At 39.7% G+C, this 16,793-nt stretch overlaps 3 protein-coding genes across 5 annotated transcripts in view; 2 read left to right on the top strand and 1 right to left on the bottom strand.

The window, feature by feature from the left end:
• Positions 1-3,684: 3,684 nt before the first annotated feature.
• hspb11 (heat shock protein, alpha-crystallin-related, b11) lies at positions 3,685-5,698 on the bottom strand. 2 transcript variants are annotated; one of them, XM_020650949.3, is made up of 5 exons: positions 5,557-5,698; positions 5,308-5,414; positions 4,080-4,148; positions 3,950-3,993; positions 3,685-3,864 (listed from the first exon to the last, which is right to left on the bottom strand). In XM_020650949.3, the coding sequence occupies exons 1-5, from the start codon at positions 5,646-5,648 to the stop codon at positions 3,772-3,774; spliced, it is 405 nt and encodes a 134-aa protein (XP_020506605.1). In that variant the 5' UTR covers positions 5,649-5,698; the 3' UTR covers positions 3,685-3,771. The 2 variants fall into 2 exon arrangements, with proteins under 2 accessions (XP_020506605.1, XP_065821599.1); XM_065965527.1 differs by having other exon boundaries at positions 5,386-5,414.
• Positions 5,699-5,746: 48 nt separating this feature from the next.
• On the top strand, positions 5,747-9,128 carry smn1 (survival of motor neuron 1, telomeric). Its single transcript, XM_020650948.2, has 8 exons — positions 5,747-5,961; positions 6,463-6,534; positions 6,649-6,768; positions 6,983-7,174; positions 7,916-8,095; positions 8,246-8,320; positions 8,516-8,623; positions 8,896-9,128. The coding sequence occupies exons 1-8, from the start codon at positions 5,914-5,916 to the stop codon at positions 8,950-8,952; spliced, it is 852 nt and encodes a 283-aa protein (XP_020506604.2). The 5' UTR covers positions 5,747-5,913; the 3' UTR covers positions 8,953-9,128.
• A 4,157-nt stretch (positions 9,129-13,285) lies between these two features.
• The window catches only part of rtkna (rhotekin a), a 56,782-nt gene continuing 53,274 nt past the window's right edge, over positions 13,286-16,793 (top strand). The window contains exon 1 of one of the 2 annotated variants that reach the window (XM_020650936.3): positions 13,286-13,741. In XM_020650936.3, coding sequence (XP_020506592.1) covers positions 13,631-13,741 — 111 coding nt within the window. In that variant the 5' untranslated portion in view covers positions 13,286-13,630. The remainder of the gene's footprint in view (positions 13,742-16,793) is intronic. The other variant, XM_020650933.3, reaches the window with a different exon arrangement.

Genomic DNA, 16,793 nt, shown 5'->3' with positions numbered 1-16,793 from the left:
GATATTCTTGTTTTGTTTTTTGTTTTCAAATTCAAACTTGGTGTTCAGGACATTTCAGTGATTCATCTTGAAAGGCAGAAGAAAGAACTTCAGGTGCCATACAGATCACTTTTCTACTTATACAAGAACCATCTCTCCGTTTATATATGAAAGTGTTTTCCTTTAAGAACCCAAACCTCTTAATTAATATAGTTATAGGGAATAAGCTCAGGTCTTTGTTAAAGCAAATTATACACCTTAACTATGCAGACTACAAAGGCTTCGAAATCAGTATGTCGTTCTACTTCCTGGCACAGAAATGTCTGTCATACAGCATATACTGCAGAACACCTCTGTCTGAAACCAAGTGCAAACTATTTCAGGGATTCTCTTTGTGATCTGTTTGTTTAGAGGCAGATTAAAGGGGCTTGATGGAATAGGTAATGTCCGGTAATGTCTATCTCTCTTCTAAAGTTGTTCATCTTCGGCACAAGCTAACACTGCTCCACATTGAGACAAACAGACCTTCCTTGCAGCAGCCCTGGACATTTGGCTTTGCTCTTTTGGATCTATTCCACTATTCACAAGGGCACAGCAGTTTGTGAAGCAAAGGTTTAACTATTCCCACCCACACAATTCTCAAGGGCCAGCAAAAAAGTATTAAGCAAAAATGTATGCACACACACTGCACGGGTCAGGAATGTGGCAATCTTGAGATTACTCAGCTACCCACCATTACATTACACGAGCACAGCAGGTCAGGAGAGATTTAGAGGCAGGCAGACTTAAGTGGAACTGTAAGGTGAGGGGCTGTGAGCAGTGGCCCTCAAACTCAAGTGACTGATAAGTGTTTTACAGCATGTACTAGGCAAAAAGAAAAGTAGGCAAATATGGAAGTAGCAAACGTTGACACTGCAGCCATAAAACTGGGGATTTTTTTGTTCGGAGTCAAACAGAGCAGACCAAACGCCTTTGGAAAATGAGCTTCAGTGAAACAGCCGGTATGCTAAAATAGAATTGGAAACATGTACCCACAAACAAGCTAGGACAAAAACAAGGGTGATTACATAAGCAGCAAATGTTATCAACTTAAAACATTTATGTCATCTGTGCATCAGTGCTCATTCTAACACCTTTGCTGATTAACTTTGCTGTATCCATCGCCTTTATCAGCCAGACTTTACTGATGGTTCTGCCAGAAAAAGATGGTGAGCACATTTATCCGCATCCAAACATCATCTAACACATTGGCAGACAAACTTCTATTTTTTTAAGGGTTTATTTTTGGGGATTTCTATGCTCTCATTTTAGAGATAGGACAGTGGATCAAGTCAGAAATCAGGGAGAGAGAGAGAGAGAGAGCTGAGATTGACATGTCGGAAAGAAGCCACAGGTTGGATTCAAACCAGGGCTGTCCGTGCAGGGGACCACAGCCTCCGCTAGTGGGGCGCGTGCACCAACCACTAGGCTACCGACGCACCCTTAGTGGACAAACTTGCATTATGTTTTATGAAATGATGACTTACGGTGTCCTTTAATGCACAAGTCAAAGGTACATGGATGAATACTTTTATTGTGCACTGCACACCACTACAAAATGGACCATACTGTGCTTATAATAAATGTGCAGATGTAAAAAAATAAAATGTCATACGCAATTGTTCCTATCTATTGCATAACTTCACAAGCGGACGTTGGATTCAGAAATAAATATGAATGCTGTGGATATATGTTCAAAGATGTCAGCTGCACACTCGTTCAGTCAGTCCCTCATTATCATTCTCCAGCCCTCTTACATTCAATAATGAGAAGATTGTTTTCCTCTCTGGTCTAATCATCTAATATCTGCCTTTATAGTGTTTCCTTCCTCACGCTGCAGCTCTTTCCAGCTCAGCTTCTGTCAGAACTAAGCTGATTTGGCCGAATCAAGACTGAAATCAAATTAAAGCCCATTGTCAATGCTCATGAAAGGAGGACCACACAGAGGAGATAACAGGAACTCAGAGTCGTTGGTTTGACATAAAAGAAAATAACAGAGCTGGGTGGCTGGCTTGGGGGATTTGTTTTTTTCAAACTAACAAAGTAAGAAACATCATCTACTCTTCTTCATCCCTGTCATAGTTGTATAAAAATAGATCCAATATTACATATTATAGTGTTAATGCAGTATGTACATGCCATTTCAAATGTACTTTAATGTACTTTTCTAATAGCATTCCAGCTTTAATATTTATCTTTTTCAGGGAATCTACTATTTCAATTATGGCAGGAGGGAGCGGAGGGTTTTTAGGGGAAGGTTATGATATAAATCTTTTTCTATTGACTCAGCTGAACATGCAAAGTTCTGGTCCGGCAGATGTCTCAGTGTGATTGGACAGCAGTTAGGCAGCCGTCAGAAGACACTGGGTAATAATTTAGCCCTGCCCCTGCAGTGACATGATAATAACACACTCATATCCTGCTGTGATTCTCCTGATCGGCTGACAGTCAAGCACAAAAGAGCCTGAATCCATTAGTGATGGGAAGGCGCTTCTGCAAATCTGTTCAACATACAAAAGAAGGGATCTATTAAATATTCTCAACCAAGAAATGATATAATTCACATTTGAACAATTGTTGGAGGGAAAAATTTAACTGTTCTGGAGTTTGCACTTCATTTCCAGAGCCTCACCTCCAACATTATAATAAAAATTCCATACCGGTAAATAATAGATGAGTCAATAACACTATCACTTTCCACCTTGGCCTCATTACTCATTACACACTCACATACTCAAATGTGCTATATCCCAGCTATACCCGCAAGCAATTAGTTGCTGTAAAATAACAGGGGGCTAGTTATTCAGGCATGTATTTCATATTTTTATTGGTTTATTCGGAGACCTGAATGCAGTCCAGATACAGCAAACACAGCCTCAGCAAATCCCAAAGCGCCGCCACAGTCAGCAGAGTAATTGGGGAGGGAGTCCCAAAGGGTCCAGACTGACTACTGAACCCTATGTTACAGACAAGTTGAAATGGCAGTGGAGGTAGATAGGAGTCAGTGTAAGTTTGCAAGTGTGTGTACGTCTATGTGTGTGTAGGATATAAGTACAGGAGGAGGCTTGAATACTGAGTGTGAATAGGCCCGCGGTCTTTAGAGACCTGCTGGTTGGCCGGGAAACCATCTGGTTCCCCAACCCCCCAGCTGCATTACCCATGGCTCACCATTTCTATAGGGATGTTAAATTCTGCTGAAGGGGGGGCTGTTGGGGCGGTGGGGATGCCAAATTGAGCCCCACTGCTCAAAATTAGTTAATTACCTCTATCTCTCACACAGAGACAATCTTCCTTTGTAAGACATTCTGCCATTCATCATAATCCATTCCTTTTACTCAAAAGCGTTGCCAACTATCGGCTTTTGAAATTAGCAGGAATTGTTCAATGTAGAATAAAACGAATTCATAACATTAAATAAGGACAAAAAGTACTTTTTAAAAAAACGATTCAGGAACATTTCAGAATTTAAGGACAGATTTCAAAATGGGCTTTGTTTGCGACTTAACTGATAATATTGAGATGATACAGTTATTTAGTTTGGAAATAAATTATTGTTTTCAAGCCTTACATATTCATGGTAATGCTAATCAGACTCCTCGTTACAGCTGCTTGTCACATGGGAGAAGATGTCAATGTGTGTGATATCAAAACAGACTATGCATATAATGAGATCTACTCATATTTTATTGACCAAATAATGACATATAAATGTATATTTATATACATAAATGCATGATGCAACCATCAAATGTTTTAATGCTGTACACTGACTCTATGCACTGAGACAAAGTGATCGTATCCTGAGGTGATGATAAAACGAAGATGGGTTGCGCTGCTCCTATTTAGCTGAAAAAGAGAAATAGATTCAATGTTTTTCCTCTTAGTGCTACAATTTCACGTTTTACATAACAATGAATTTATTTGGACTTACCGATATAGTATTTGACTGAAGATGTCCCTCTGTATGTTCTAATTCTGCAAGACAATCAGTTTATGAAATCCTACATTCAATTCTTCAATGGACATTTTGAAAATAGATGGTGGATAGATGCCTCTCTTACCTTGCTCCGTGACCAACTCAAAATGAGAAACATCTTGTGAGGTATTCTTTTCTATCTTTAGACATTTGACTGCAAGAGAAAACAACACAAACAGAAAAATGTTTACTTTTTTATATATCTTTTAAAAAGGTACACGTTTATTTCTGTTTTTATGATTGGCACAGCACACACAAACTGTTTTTCCAAGTAAGCATGAGAAACAGTGATAACCTGCCTTGTCACAAGAAAATGTGGATATTGACATTGACACACATTAAATGTGTTAAAATCTGTTACAATGACATTCATGCCAGGGTGAGATTTAGGCTCATAAAGGTAGTCTGTCCATTGGCCAGTCATCCTGAAATATCTTAACAAATTTTGGGTCGATTCCCTTGAACATATTGAAACTCAGATGTTGAATTTGTATTACTGATCCTACTCTTGTTTTAATTATATTTCTTCGTGTCATTAGATTGTTGTTGTTGTTGTTGTTTTTCATCTTTGAGTGCAATATCTCAATAACTATTGGATGGGTGTTTGCATAACAACATGAGCATGGTATAAAACACAACACATGTCTAAAACCAGCATGCTAGCAGTGTCTCCATGCAAGTGATCGAAGTCCATTTCTGTTCATTTATTACCACACAGTGGTTTGAGTCACAGTAAATTGTTTAATCCAAGAGTTTAAAAGATTAAACAAGAATCTGTGACTTTCTCAACTGACATCTTCACTCTGTGATTAAGAAGAAATTGCCAAGCATAGAGTAAAGACGCAATCATTTGGGAGCTGATCACACATAGACACTAAAACCTTCAGATTAAGAATTTGTTGCATCTTCCAATACAGTTTACTATCTGTGATCGGATTATGCCAATTAAAAGATCTGACACTTATTAGATAGCTGTCCAAACTGATAATAATAAAATGTTAAATTTTTACAAGGAGATAGTCACTGTCCCTAATTTTTAAATGTGGGCACATGAATACACCTGAACAGAACATGACTTATCAATGTATTTATTGAGGGAAATTAATTTTTTTTCAATTTTTTCATTGCTGAAATTTGGCCTGGTGGTTAATAATACAATCTTCTTTTGTATAAAAAACTAAAAAAAACATATATTTGTTTTTGGTTTACAGGGACTTTAACCTGTATTTACAGCGAGTCTTTGGGGACTTGTCTGGTTTCTAAAAAACATCAGGCAGACAATCAACACTATGACGCTCTCAAAGACTACATACCACTGTAGCTGTCCACAGTCACTGCTGTAATGTTCGTGAGAGCAGACAGGCGAATGATGAACTCTTGAGGAAACATACCAGTGCTCATCCAAAAGGTTGTCGTGTTTCTGGGGAAGCCAACCAAACAAGATGAACATTTATTAGAGGAGGCTGAGATCTAACAGCACTGGACAAATGGAGCCTCTGGGATTATCTTTAATCGTGGCTTTATTATTTGCGTTGTTTCAGACATAACTATCTGACACTCACCCGTCAATGATGTTTTCTGGTGGATGATTCTCATCGCCGGATGTAGCGACCACTACTTTCGCACCCAAAGAATTCAGGGAGGAATCAATCATCTTCACTGGAGATTATAATGACGCTAACAAACGCTTCTTTAATAATACCCAACTATCTGTTTTTTTTTTTTTTGTTTTGTTACGTGTGTTTGAGAAGTCGGAAACCTACGCTACCTACGACTGTTGCCAAGCCAACCAATATGTCGCATGATATATACGTCGACAGCTTTTGCCGCACGTCACGTATACGACGCACGCTGACTAGGTTGTTGTGTAGCGATTAGCTAGCAGAGGGAAAAAAGCAGCGGAGTTTACACATCTTCACATGGCGAACGGATGCAAAGACGTGTTGTTTGCACGTGGAACTGGACAGGTGAGCTACGATACAGAAGTTCACAGAAGATTAACCCGCATGAGCTTTTGTAGGCTTTTATTTAAGAGGTTTGGTTGGACATGTTGAGCTATGAGTCTTAAGCTACAAACCACGACTAGCGCGGCTAAATTAAGTTATAAAGAGGAAAGGAGGAGGGGGGGAAAGGTAAATCAGAAGAGATCCGCGGGTTACCTGGAGAGGTGCTTTGTTTGAGTCCTTCAATGTAGGACTATAATGAAGCATTTGACATCCAACACGTGTATTAGCTTCAGCTACATGAAGGATGCAGCAGTAACATCCTTCCCTACAGTGCAGGCAGAGGATGCACCACAGTAAACCAGGTTATAATACTGCACTGTAAAGGTAGCATATATGAAAATGTAATGACAAAAAACCCCACAGCCGCTTTCACATGTTACCTGTTTGCACTGAGCATATAAAGCTTGTTCAAAGATTATTTTTTTAAATCTGCAGATGCTCTAAATCCGTTTTCTCTTATAGAGTGACGATTCAGACATATGGGATGACACGGCGCTGGTAAAGGCTTATGACAAGGCAGTTGCGTCATTCAAGGTAAAACAAAAAAATAATGATAATAATCATGCTTTGCAGTGTGTTCACATGATGCGTTCACTGTCTTTGATTTTTTTTGTCATTTAACATGTCAACTCTTGCTTTGTGCGTCAGACTGCTCTGAAGGGCGAAGACGAGCCACAGGCTGCCAAGAAAAACCAACCAGGAAAAAAACGCAAAAACATCAAAAAGAACCAGAGCAGGAAAAGAACAAACGCACCACCAGATAAAGAGGTGTGTAACTGCATATGGAGACAATATTCAAATGAACAGGCAGGAGAAATCATAAATATCTTGTTTTATTTTGTGTTAGAGAATACATTTAGATGAACAGTACGGGCGTAAAGTACGAACACAACAGTGAGGTGTCTTATGTTGACCGACACGTTTAATGAATCGTGTTTTGTCTCTTGTCCGTCTTTTGTTATTTCTTGGTGTTTTGTCACAGTGGCAGGTTGGGGACTCGTGCTGTGCATACTGGTCTGAAGATGGCCAGCTCTATGCTGCCACCGTCACCTCCGTAGACGAGAAGAGAGGCACTTGCGTAGTTGTTTTCACAGGGTACGGTAACGAGGAGGAGCAGAACCTTGAAGACCTGCTTTCAGAGATATGTGAGGGGGACGAGGAATCGAATACTAAGGTAAAGAAGTTGACTTAAAAGGTTTAACTCGAGTATATTTAGTGCATTTTATCAGACTTGATACATTTAACAATTTTAATTGCTTATTGAACAGGTGATCTACTTTGAATTCCTTGGTTACATTGTGTTGATGTATTTTTTATTATTCACTGGTGCCAATTTAAAAACATACGTCATGGGCAAATAGCAGAAATTGATGTCATAGCTGACATTTCTTACTATAACTATCAGATTTACTATCAGTCAGTTAGAATCAGGGTAAATATGAACTTGAACAGGAACGAGTTAACATATATATCTTTTATAAAATGGAAGTATATCTCGTTTATTATACTCAGTCTCTGACTTACAAAAAAACACAACCTAATATCTTTTGGCTTCTAGACCACATAGCTGGAAGACATTGCTGACAGTTTTGGTCAGTTGGTGCAAAGTGAGATAAATAGACTTTACAGTACATAATCTTTATCAAATTAAAACTCCTGGAAAGTGTCATACATAACAAATGGCTATATCACAGTGTAATCAGTCATGTGATTAAGTTGTAATAAGTACAGCACTTGCATCCTTTATGAGTTGTAAATTAATTTGGCTGGAGATAAGTACATTTTTGTCTCTTGACTTTTTTTTCTGTAGCAATTCTTTCATTGGCCCGAAAGAAAAATTAAAAAAGTTTTCCTGTTCATGCAGGGAGGGGAAAAGACAAGTCAATGATACAGCAAAATGTTTCTGTAACTTCAGGTAAATGAGGTGGAGTCATCGACCGAGGAGAGTGACAGGTCGTCCAAATCAAACCAAAACAAAAAACAACCCCACAGTAGACCCCAGAAGCCAAAGACCCACAAAGAAGCTCCTCCTGTGTTGCCTCCTGGTTTCCCTGGGTTTCCTCCAGGCCCACCTCCCATGCATGCTTTCAGACAGGTAAGCAGCATGACCGAGAGGCTTTCTGTATTTGAAATTGACAGACAGATTTCAGACTTTAAAAAAATAAAAATTTACTAAAGAGGGTTATTTGAAACAAAGTTTTAATTTATTTCCTTTGATCATGATGTCTTTAATTTCCTCTACCAGGGAGGAAACAGACAAACTGGTGGTCACGGGCCTGTACCTCCTTCCTGGCCTCCCATGATGCCGTTTGGTCCACCGGTGAGTCAAAGTGTATCATTACACACAAATGCAACATTTGTTTGAGCAAATGTACACGTAACACTTTTACTCATTCAGTTGCTAATTGGGAGACAACTTTAGATTTGGCTCTGTTATGACCGACCACAAATATCGGCAGCTTTGCTCATCTACACTACATTTTCACATATGCCTCTGTTGATGTCTGGACCACAGATGATCCCTCCTCCTCCACCGATGAGCCCTGACCTGGTGGATGACGAGGCCTTGGGCAGCGTGCTAATTTCCTGGTACATGAGTGGATATCACACAGGATACTACCTGGTATGTGCTTGAAAGCTAACTGACTTTACAATGGGCTTTTAAAAAAGGGACTCTGAGCTTTTTTTTAAAGGTTATTCTCCTGCATCATGTTGTCAATAGCAGTGGGTGTAAGTAGTAATTAGATGCTTTTCTTGTTGAAGATAGTCCATTTCTGTGCCCATGCATTTGAGCTAATATGCTTTTCATGAAATGTGTCCAGCTTCATTTAAGGTGTCCTTGATGTTTAAAGCAGAGCTACAGAATAAAAACATGTTCTTTTTTTTTTTCTAAAGGGGTTGAAGCAAGGGCGGAAAGAAGCTGCCAATTGGACAAAACTGCACCACAAATGAAATGATCAACTGAAGATATCATAGTTCCTGTCACTGGAGCTGCAGTGATCCTCTCTGTCGTGCCTGATGTGTGTCCTCCTTGTTTATAAATGTATTGTAAAACATTTATTAGAGCTCGATGAGGATCATTTTGTATTCTTTTGTAAATAGATTAAATAAAGTAATTCAGAGCACAGGTAATGACTAACTCAGTGTTTTGTTTTTAATAATAATAAACGTATAACACATTCTAAGCAAAGGTTGTGAAGTGCTTCAGGAATGATGATAAGAAAGTGAAGCTGATAAAAACACCACAGAGCTAAGACGGAAAGGGAAAAACCTCAGTAGTGCAGATGGATTTGACTGATTTTTTTTTAATGCATCACAGTGTCAAAATGAAACTATTGTACAGTAGATTTGCCTTATTGATATTCTGTTAATCCTCAGAAAAATAGTCTTACTTATTCCACCCAGAAAGGCAAAAGCATTGTTCACTGGTTAGAACTTATCCAAATGAGTATGTGACAGACTGACTGATGTGTGCTTGTAATGGCACGTGTTGTCCAGTAGAAGTCAGACTCGTATAATGTATTCACATTACAGGTCAATCAGGCGTGAAATCATAATAACTTAACAAAACACTGCCATACAGAGACTCCCTCTCTATTTCTAACGGTGTGTCTGCTGTACTCTTGTATCACTTCTACTGAAAAAGCATTTGATTGCAAACCAGACTGGAGATGTACTTCAGTCCCTCTGGTGCTTTCCACAATTCACAGAACCGTTCCACAATATGGCTTGCATTGAAGCTCTCTTTTCTCCCTGAGGTGTTCCCCTCGTCTTCCACCCAATAAAGGATAGCATCCATCATAATGGGTTTTTTTTTTAAACACTTCAGATGTATGCATATTTAAAAGTGACTGTAGGCAAGGTTTCAACTACAGACAGTTGGACACATTTCGTCAGTTCAGATAAAAAATGTTTTCTTTAAAAAAGTCAAAGACATTTACTTTACTTTGACCAGAAAATGGTGAAGATTAGAATAGGAAGATTAAGATCTGAGGTCATTTTGTCTTAGTTTCATTGACGAGGACCAGATCCAGCTTATGAGCCTTAAATGCAGACAAAATGCCCCTGACAGAGGTCAGAGACGAAACAAAAGTCTTCAAATATCATTGTTCTAGACACAGTATGACATTTTCTATGCTTGTTTGGAATGACAGCTGCAGGTACATTACTTCCTTAATAGCTTTAGGTGTTTTTAAAAAATGTATTTTTTTGTTCTGAAAACTCGTACTGGAATCTCCGAGGTTTAATAACGTAAGACCAGAAGAGAGAGAGTAGGGCAATGGTTGCAAAAAAACCAAACCACCTTATTTTTAGAATATAGAAAAACACATGTAATTACAGTGGTAGATGCCACAGTAATCCTGCTGAGCCTTTATCATTCCACAAACAGAAAGCCAAACAGATAGATATCCAATATTTCCCATATACTGTATACTACCAACCATATACTGTGTGTGTGTGTTTGTGTGTGTGAGAGGGAGAGAGAAGTTGTATAATAATTTGTGATGCAATGTAACAACATGATTGTCTGCTGTTTTTTATTCCATGTGATCTTCCTCCAGCTGCTGCACAGCCATTGCTTTCTGAATAAATAGCAGCCCCTTTGTTTGTGTGCTGACTGTGGTCTACATTTTATAGCCCACTGTGACTTTGCCGGTGTTAACTGCTGTATTTGATTTTCACTGTCTGCTAACATTCACTTTTGTGTCTTCCAGTTTGTCGGCATTTGTTTGGAGGAAACTCTCAAAAAGAGAGAAAACAGGACAGAAACGAGGGATGGTAACAGAAGGAAATGTAGTTTGTTTGATTTACAAATAGAATATGTACCATAAACGAGGGGTGATAAATCAGACGTATCTATCCCCCACAGATGGGTTTAAAATCTACCACAGCAGAGCCTGCACATAAGCCCATTTCCTGCCTGACTCTGCAGCAAACTGAGCTGCCCAAAGGGCTCGATGCAGCCCAGTGAGGAGTTAAAAGGGGGTCAGACTGAGCTTGGGAAAGCGCTGTTCCCCTCTGTGGCTGTCTACCCCCTACTGACCAGAGCAGCATGAGGCATGTAAACATAATCTGCATTTCACATAGTCCCTACTAGGAGACAGACACATATCCAAGCGAGATCACATTGCTGCATGAGTTACAACGCCTTCAGCTATTTACTCAAGCTCCCAACATCAACAAACATCCTGCTACTAAATAAGAGTCTGGGAGGAGATTAGAGAGACAGGGGCTTCACAGGGTCTCTTTCCAAAGAGACTGAACACAAAACACAGTCATCAGTGCACGATTAAGATAGTGGTGCAAACACCATTAACCCCCGGAGGAGGAGAGTAAATGTTTCTTTTTAGACAGGGAGAACTCAATTTGGACTGTTGGGCATAACAGGTCAGAGTTGAGTCTGTGCTGTCTGTGGTACGTAACCTGGTACAGATGATGCATAGAAAATGCAACATCCATCTTATTTGACAATTTATACTCTATCTTGATCCAATGAACACAAAGAAGTCTTTACAGACAATAAATGTTAATTGTAGAGTGGCAGACAGACAACAAGAACAATGTGATTTCCTGATACTGGGCAGAGAGTACTGAATGTTAAATGCATATCAAAGTGTTCATTAAAGCAGTGATGTTGTAAATTCAAAGAAGATCCCCAGGACACCCCTTATGTTAGGTTTATCTGAACTTATCGAAAAAACTTTTGAACTTGTTTTGTTTCTATTCTTTGTAATTCTTTTTTTTAATGGCTAGTCATTCATCTAGATAGTTTAAGGTTAAACAGATGATCATGGATGGAGTAACAGTGTCTAAATGTGCCAAAATTCATAGAACTCTGCTGAAAACTCGATGTCTACCCCTGAATTGTTAATGTGTAATATCAACAGAGTTGCACAGTAAACTAGGGAGACAGCAGAAGAGGTTTTGACAGTGCAAAATTCCGAGCAAGATGCAGAAAGTATCACAACACGAATGAGGCTGTGACATGTTGCTTTGCACAATAAATGGTGAAACACACCTTCCGTGAGACAAGGGTGAACAGTTCATAGGGGTGCAGAGTTGAAAGTCCCAGTATCTTGATACAGTGTTCTTTCTTTCTATCATATATCAGCTTGCGTCATCATGAGGCTCGGACTTCCAAGCAGACCTCACTCATTCTCTGTGTAGATGTGACCTCTGCTCAGTGAGACGGATAACTTGATGACTTTCTGACCTCTAAGAATTCCACTCACAGCATGTCCAGTATCGAGTTCTGGTGCCCCCGCGGATTGTGATTTGCATTCTGAGTGGATCTTCATACTCTTTTGCAAAGACTCGTAAATTAAGTGCTAAGCTACGCAGTCAAGGCAAAACACATCCCCTCACTTTACAGCTCCTGTAGAGCAGTGGTTCTCCACTGGTTTAGCCTCAGGACCCACCACCAACTCCTTAAAGAGAAATTGCGAGCCAAATTTTAGTTTTCTTTTTACCAATCAAATTAATTTAATGAAAAGCTGCCTGGACCTCAGATGGTACAAAGGTTTATAAAGCACTTTATAGATTTTTTGACACCATTTTTTTCCCAAGTATTCCCACTTCCCACTTTTGGGTCCTGACCCACCAGTTGAGTCCCACTGCTGTAGAGTATTCAGGAAATAGGAATCATCAGAGGTACTGTACATTTGAAAAGCTTCAAGAAAAGTTTTTTTTTTCTGGTATCCTCTTTAAATGATATAGAAGTCATGTAACCTATCACAAACGCAGCTGGAACCACTTGAGGATTCCTCATTCATGATTACCCATCACGCTAAAGTTTTCTTTTAAAGACCTGTACAGCCAAGAACATCCGACAACTCAGACTGAGCCTCACAGAATTTCCTAAGGTGTTGTCATCTACAAATTGAAGGCTTTGTTATAGCTTTTTTTTTTGTAAAATACTAAAACAATAGCCTACTTGCTTAACTTCTTTAGATGATAACAGACAATGTTGTGTGTGCTACAAATGTGATTATTTACTATAAATAAGCATAACTGTAAAATATATATATATATTTAAAGGTTACTATGGCAGCTTGAAATAATTAGGCCACCAAAGTTGGTTTAAAAAGGTGGCGCACATGTGGTTTTTATGCATCATCCCTGCTGAATGACTTGCATAAACAGGCCTGAATCTGAGATATACTGTAGCAATTGTAAATCTCAGCACAAGACACGACATTGATCGCCGGTAGAGGTCTCCGGATACAGGACAGGACAGGACTAAGTTAGGTCTCAGCTGCTCCACATGGGATGTCAGTCAGTGTGTCACCGTGGGACGCACAAGGGGCAGTGTTTGGAAAAGTGAAAAGTCAGCTGTGAGGGAGGAAGAATCCATGTTTCTGTTTGTTTTTCCCCCGTGAGAGGACTTGCTTCGGTGTCGTTTCCAACATCAGAGTTTGATTCGGGGTTTGCTTCAAAACCGCCTGGGAGTTTTCCCCAGTGGGACTATTTTGTGCCGCCGCCTGGATCTGCGCTCGGGTGTTTTTTTTTGTTGTTTTTTTTGTAGTTTTCGACGCGATATCCTCCGCTGTCTCACTTTTAAGTGCTTCTCTATCTAACACGGTCGACTTGCTCTGGACTTTTCTGTGAAGTTGACAGAAAAGCAGGGAAGATGTTTTGCCGAAACCAAACAGCGAGAGCAACCGTTGCCCGCGGCTCTGCCCTTGAAATGGAGATACGGAGAGGAAAGTTCAGAAAGAGCGTTTTCCTGGACACATCACAGGTAGAGACTCTGGTTGTCCACCAGTTATCACCACACACACACACACACAACAAACAAACACTCACACACACACAACAAACAAACACTCACACTTACGCACACACACGCTATGGGGGGATTCTCTGTTTACAACTCTCCTACTGATCTCTCTCCTTCTAAACTTTTTGCCACACTTTAATCTTTCTCTGAAGGCTTCTGAAAATGTTCCCCCATGCTATTGCTCCGTGCCATATTTCAATTACAAAGCATTTGGGAGCTGGTGCTGTTGCGTTCACGTCCTCAAATCAAGGAAGTTAATTGCAGCATTTTCGTGCTACTTTGCATTTAATTTGACTCCAAGCAGAAAACTTTAATATTCCTACAGATACTGTAGAAGTGAGTGTGTGCTGCTCAGCAGGGTGTCGTAACTTTAAAGGGCTAATTGCTGTCTCATCTCCCAAGATAATGTTTTAATATTCTTTAATGTTTTCATACTGTTGCGATGCTTGCACTTTCAGATGGCTATTGCTTTTGGTTTTCATAATGGCTTTTTGAAATTTGTTATAATCCATAATTCTTTTGTAATTTTCTGCAAGCACTTTTAATGAACAACATTGGAAACACTTGGGCAGAGTCAGCTGCAAGGACATATCACAAAAGGCTTCTAAAGATGAGAGCTGGCTTGGGTCAGAAAGTTAGCCTTCATTTGTTTCCCTCATGTTTGTTTATCACCGCATTAGGACTGTGACATCTTCATGCATGTTTCTTCATCTCTGCAAAGCTCCCATGTAGACATCTGCTTCATGTTAGCCACCGCTTGTCAGCATTGCAGACAGACTCAAAAACAACGTAATGTAACCTGCAATTATTTTAACTTGTGAGACACTTTAATGCTTTTATCGGAAAATCCTCTCTCTGTTTGTATTCTGTGAAACACACACTTGCTTGTGTGAGCCCATAGGCGATTTGCATTTCACTCTGGTTTCACTTCAGGGAACTGGTGTTGGGGTTTTCAGTCAGTCAGGTGTTAGTAGCTCTTAAAATAGAATAAAACCCCATATTATACATGTGCACATTGTTTTGGTATTACTAGACTGACATAAAAAGAAGAGGGATGTATGATGAACTTAGAATGAGGGAGAGGAGAGGAAAGAGAGGGGGGGGCCCTCAATTGTAAGAGGATACTTAAAGAATGTTAATGGGGCAATATGGTGACTGGAAAAGATAGGGTATTGATTCTGTCCTCCTTGGACCCTGTCTGAATCCCTCTCACCTATTTACTCCTGCATGTTTGTCTGTGTGTGTGTGTGTGTGTGTAGAGTGTGTGTATGTGTGCAGGCATACCCTTTGTCAGTTCATGTGTACTAGAGGTTTATAATTCATGTCACAGTAAGACAAAGCTCATCCATGGAGAGAAATGCACACTCCTTAGTATTGATCTGCAGTCAGAATTACCCTGATCTGGTGTCAGAGCAGCACGAGTTCATTTCTGACGCAGAGACCAGCAAAGGCAGAACGAGTGCTGGAGTAGCAGTCTTGTTAATGATTATTTCTATACAGTAATTTAACCAGGAAGTAATGATCTCTCTTATTTTGAGATGCTGTGAGATAATGATTGTCCTACAAACAGTATAAGAATTTCACAGACTGCATTGCGATTAAGCAGTCGCACTTCATTCATTTCTTATTTTACGTCACATGTATTTACGTGTTTACTTGGTGTTTGATGTCAATGGTTGATCAAAAGGGAGATTTGAAGACGTTAACCACCCTTTACTCATATTCCCTACCCTGTTTAGTCTCTGTATGAGTTATTTATCAGGGTAAAGCCTTGCTGTCTTTTCACAACAACAATCACTGCTTCCTTTAACACTGTAATCTGCTCTCTGCTAGTTCTCATAGAACTTTAATTTGTGTGTCTGCCTTTGTCGCCAATGCTAATGATCCTCTTTCAGACTCTCCTCCGGCTCTGTGTGTGTGTGTTTGTGTTAGGGCACTCTCATTGCCACTGTGGAACCAGCCTGTGGCATTTCAATGAAGCAGGCTACCTCACTGTGAAACAACCTATTTTCACCATGGAAGTGGATATCCTGTGTGTGTGTGTGTGTGTGTGCGTGTGTGTGTGTGTGCATGTTTTGTGCCAACCTCCCATGTGAATCTTTTTTTAGTGGAAAGGTGTATTTTGTAGAATTCCGGTTCTGGAGAATCAAATGCACAAGGCTTAAACAGCTGATATAAAAATACTCCTATGTTGGACTAAACCCAAAGTGAGGAGGTCCAACTTTGTTTTATAGGCTCATTTGTATGCATGCAGGCAGTGAAAATGTGTGTTCTGTTGGTGGAGAGAAGATACTGGACTCACCTCACTTGGCCTGTTTTCAAACACAAAGACTTGCAGCAAATGAATTTATTACCATGTATATGTTTACAAAGAGATTTGTTGGAGTTTTTGATGCTTGACATGGGCGGCTGTGGCTCAGTTGGCAGAGTCATCGCCTCTCAACCAGAAGGTCGAGGGTTTCGATCCCCAGCTGAGCAACATGTCCGATGTGTCCTTGGGCAAGACACTTAACCCCGCATTGCTCCTGCTGCTTTGGTTGCGGTGTATGAATGGATTAGTGTTGTACTTACTCTCTGATGTACGTCGCTTTGGATAAAAGCGTCTGCTAAATGAATTGTAACATTGTAACGGTAAACGTAGATAGGATGAAAACTTGGAAATATTAAATGGCATGACTACTGTTAAGAAACATATTCAGAATAATAAAGTATTAAAGAATTTATGATAGAGTATGAATATATATGTATTTAGTGCCTGAAGAAGCACATTTAGTACATTTGATTATATAAAAAATGTAGCATTTATTATGTGATTATTGTCAAAAGGGCACTTGAAGGACCCTTTGAACGTAACAAAATTGGAACAAAAACATTGAGTATGTGCGAGTGTGTTCACGAGCCTGGACTCTGTAGGAAAATTAAGCCAAGAGCTCATTTTGTAAGTCTAAATCACTGCTATTACGAATCTACATCCCTGAAAAACCAGGCTTCGGGGATTTCGTAGTATGTGCCT

This window comes from Labrus bergylta, chromosome 2 (assembly GCF_963930695.1).
Source record: "Labrus bergylta chromosome 2, fLabBer1.1, whole genome shotgun sequence".
Classification (NCBI taxonomy): Eukaryota; Metazoa; Chordata; class Actinopteri; order Labriformes; family Labridae; genus Labrus; species Labrus bergylta.
Note: the sequence above shows the minus strand (reverse complement) of the source record. Positions and strands in the feature narration are given on the sequence as shown.

Coding starts and splice junctions, on each gene's coding strand:
- hspb11 (XM_020650949.3), bottom strand. CDS start 5,648: ATGATTGATTCCTCCCTGAATTCTTTGGGTGCGAAAGTAGTGGTCGCT. Junction 3,994..4,079: donor TGAGTTGGTCACGGAGCAAG/GTAAGAGAGGCA, acceptor ATTGTCTTGCAG/AATTAGAACATACAGAGGGA. Junction 3,865..3,949: donor TTCAGTCAAATACTATATCG/GTAAGTCCAAAT, acceptor TCTCTTTTTCAG/CTAAATAGGAGCAGCGCAAC.
- smn1 (XM_020650948.2), top strand. CDS start 5,914: ATGGCGAACGGATGCAAAGACGTGTTGTTTGCACGTGGAACTGGACAG. Junction 8,096..8,245: donor CCATGCATGCTTTCAGACAG/GTAAGCAGCATG, acceptor TTCCTCTACCAG/GGAGGAAACAGACAAACTGG. Junction 8,321..8,515: donor TGATGCCGTTTGGTCCACCG/GTGAGTCAAAGT, acceptor TCTGGACCACAG/ATGATCCCTCCTCCTCCACC.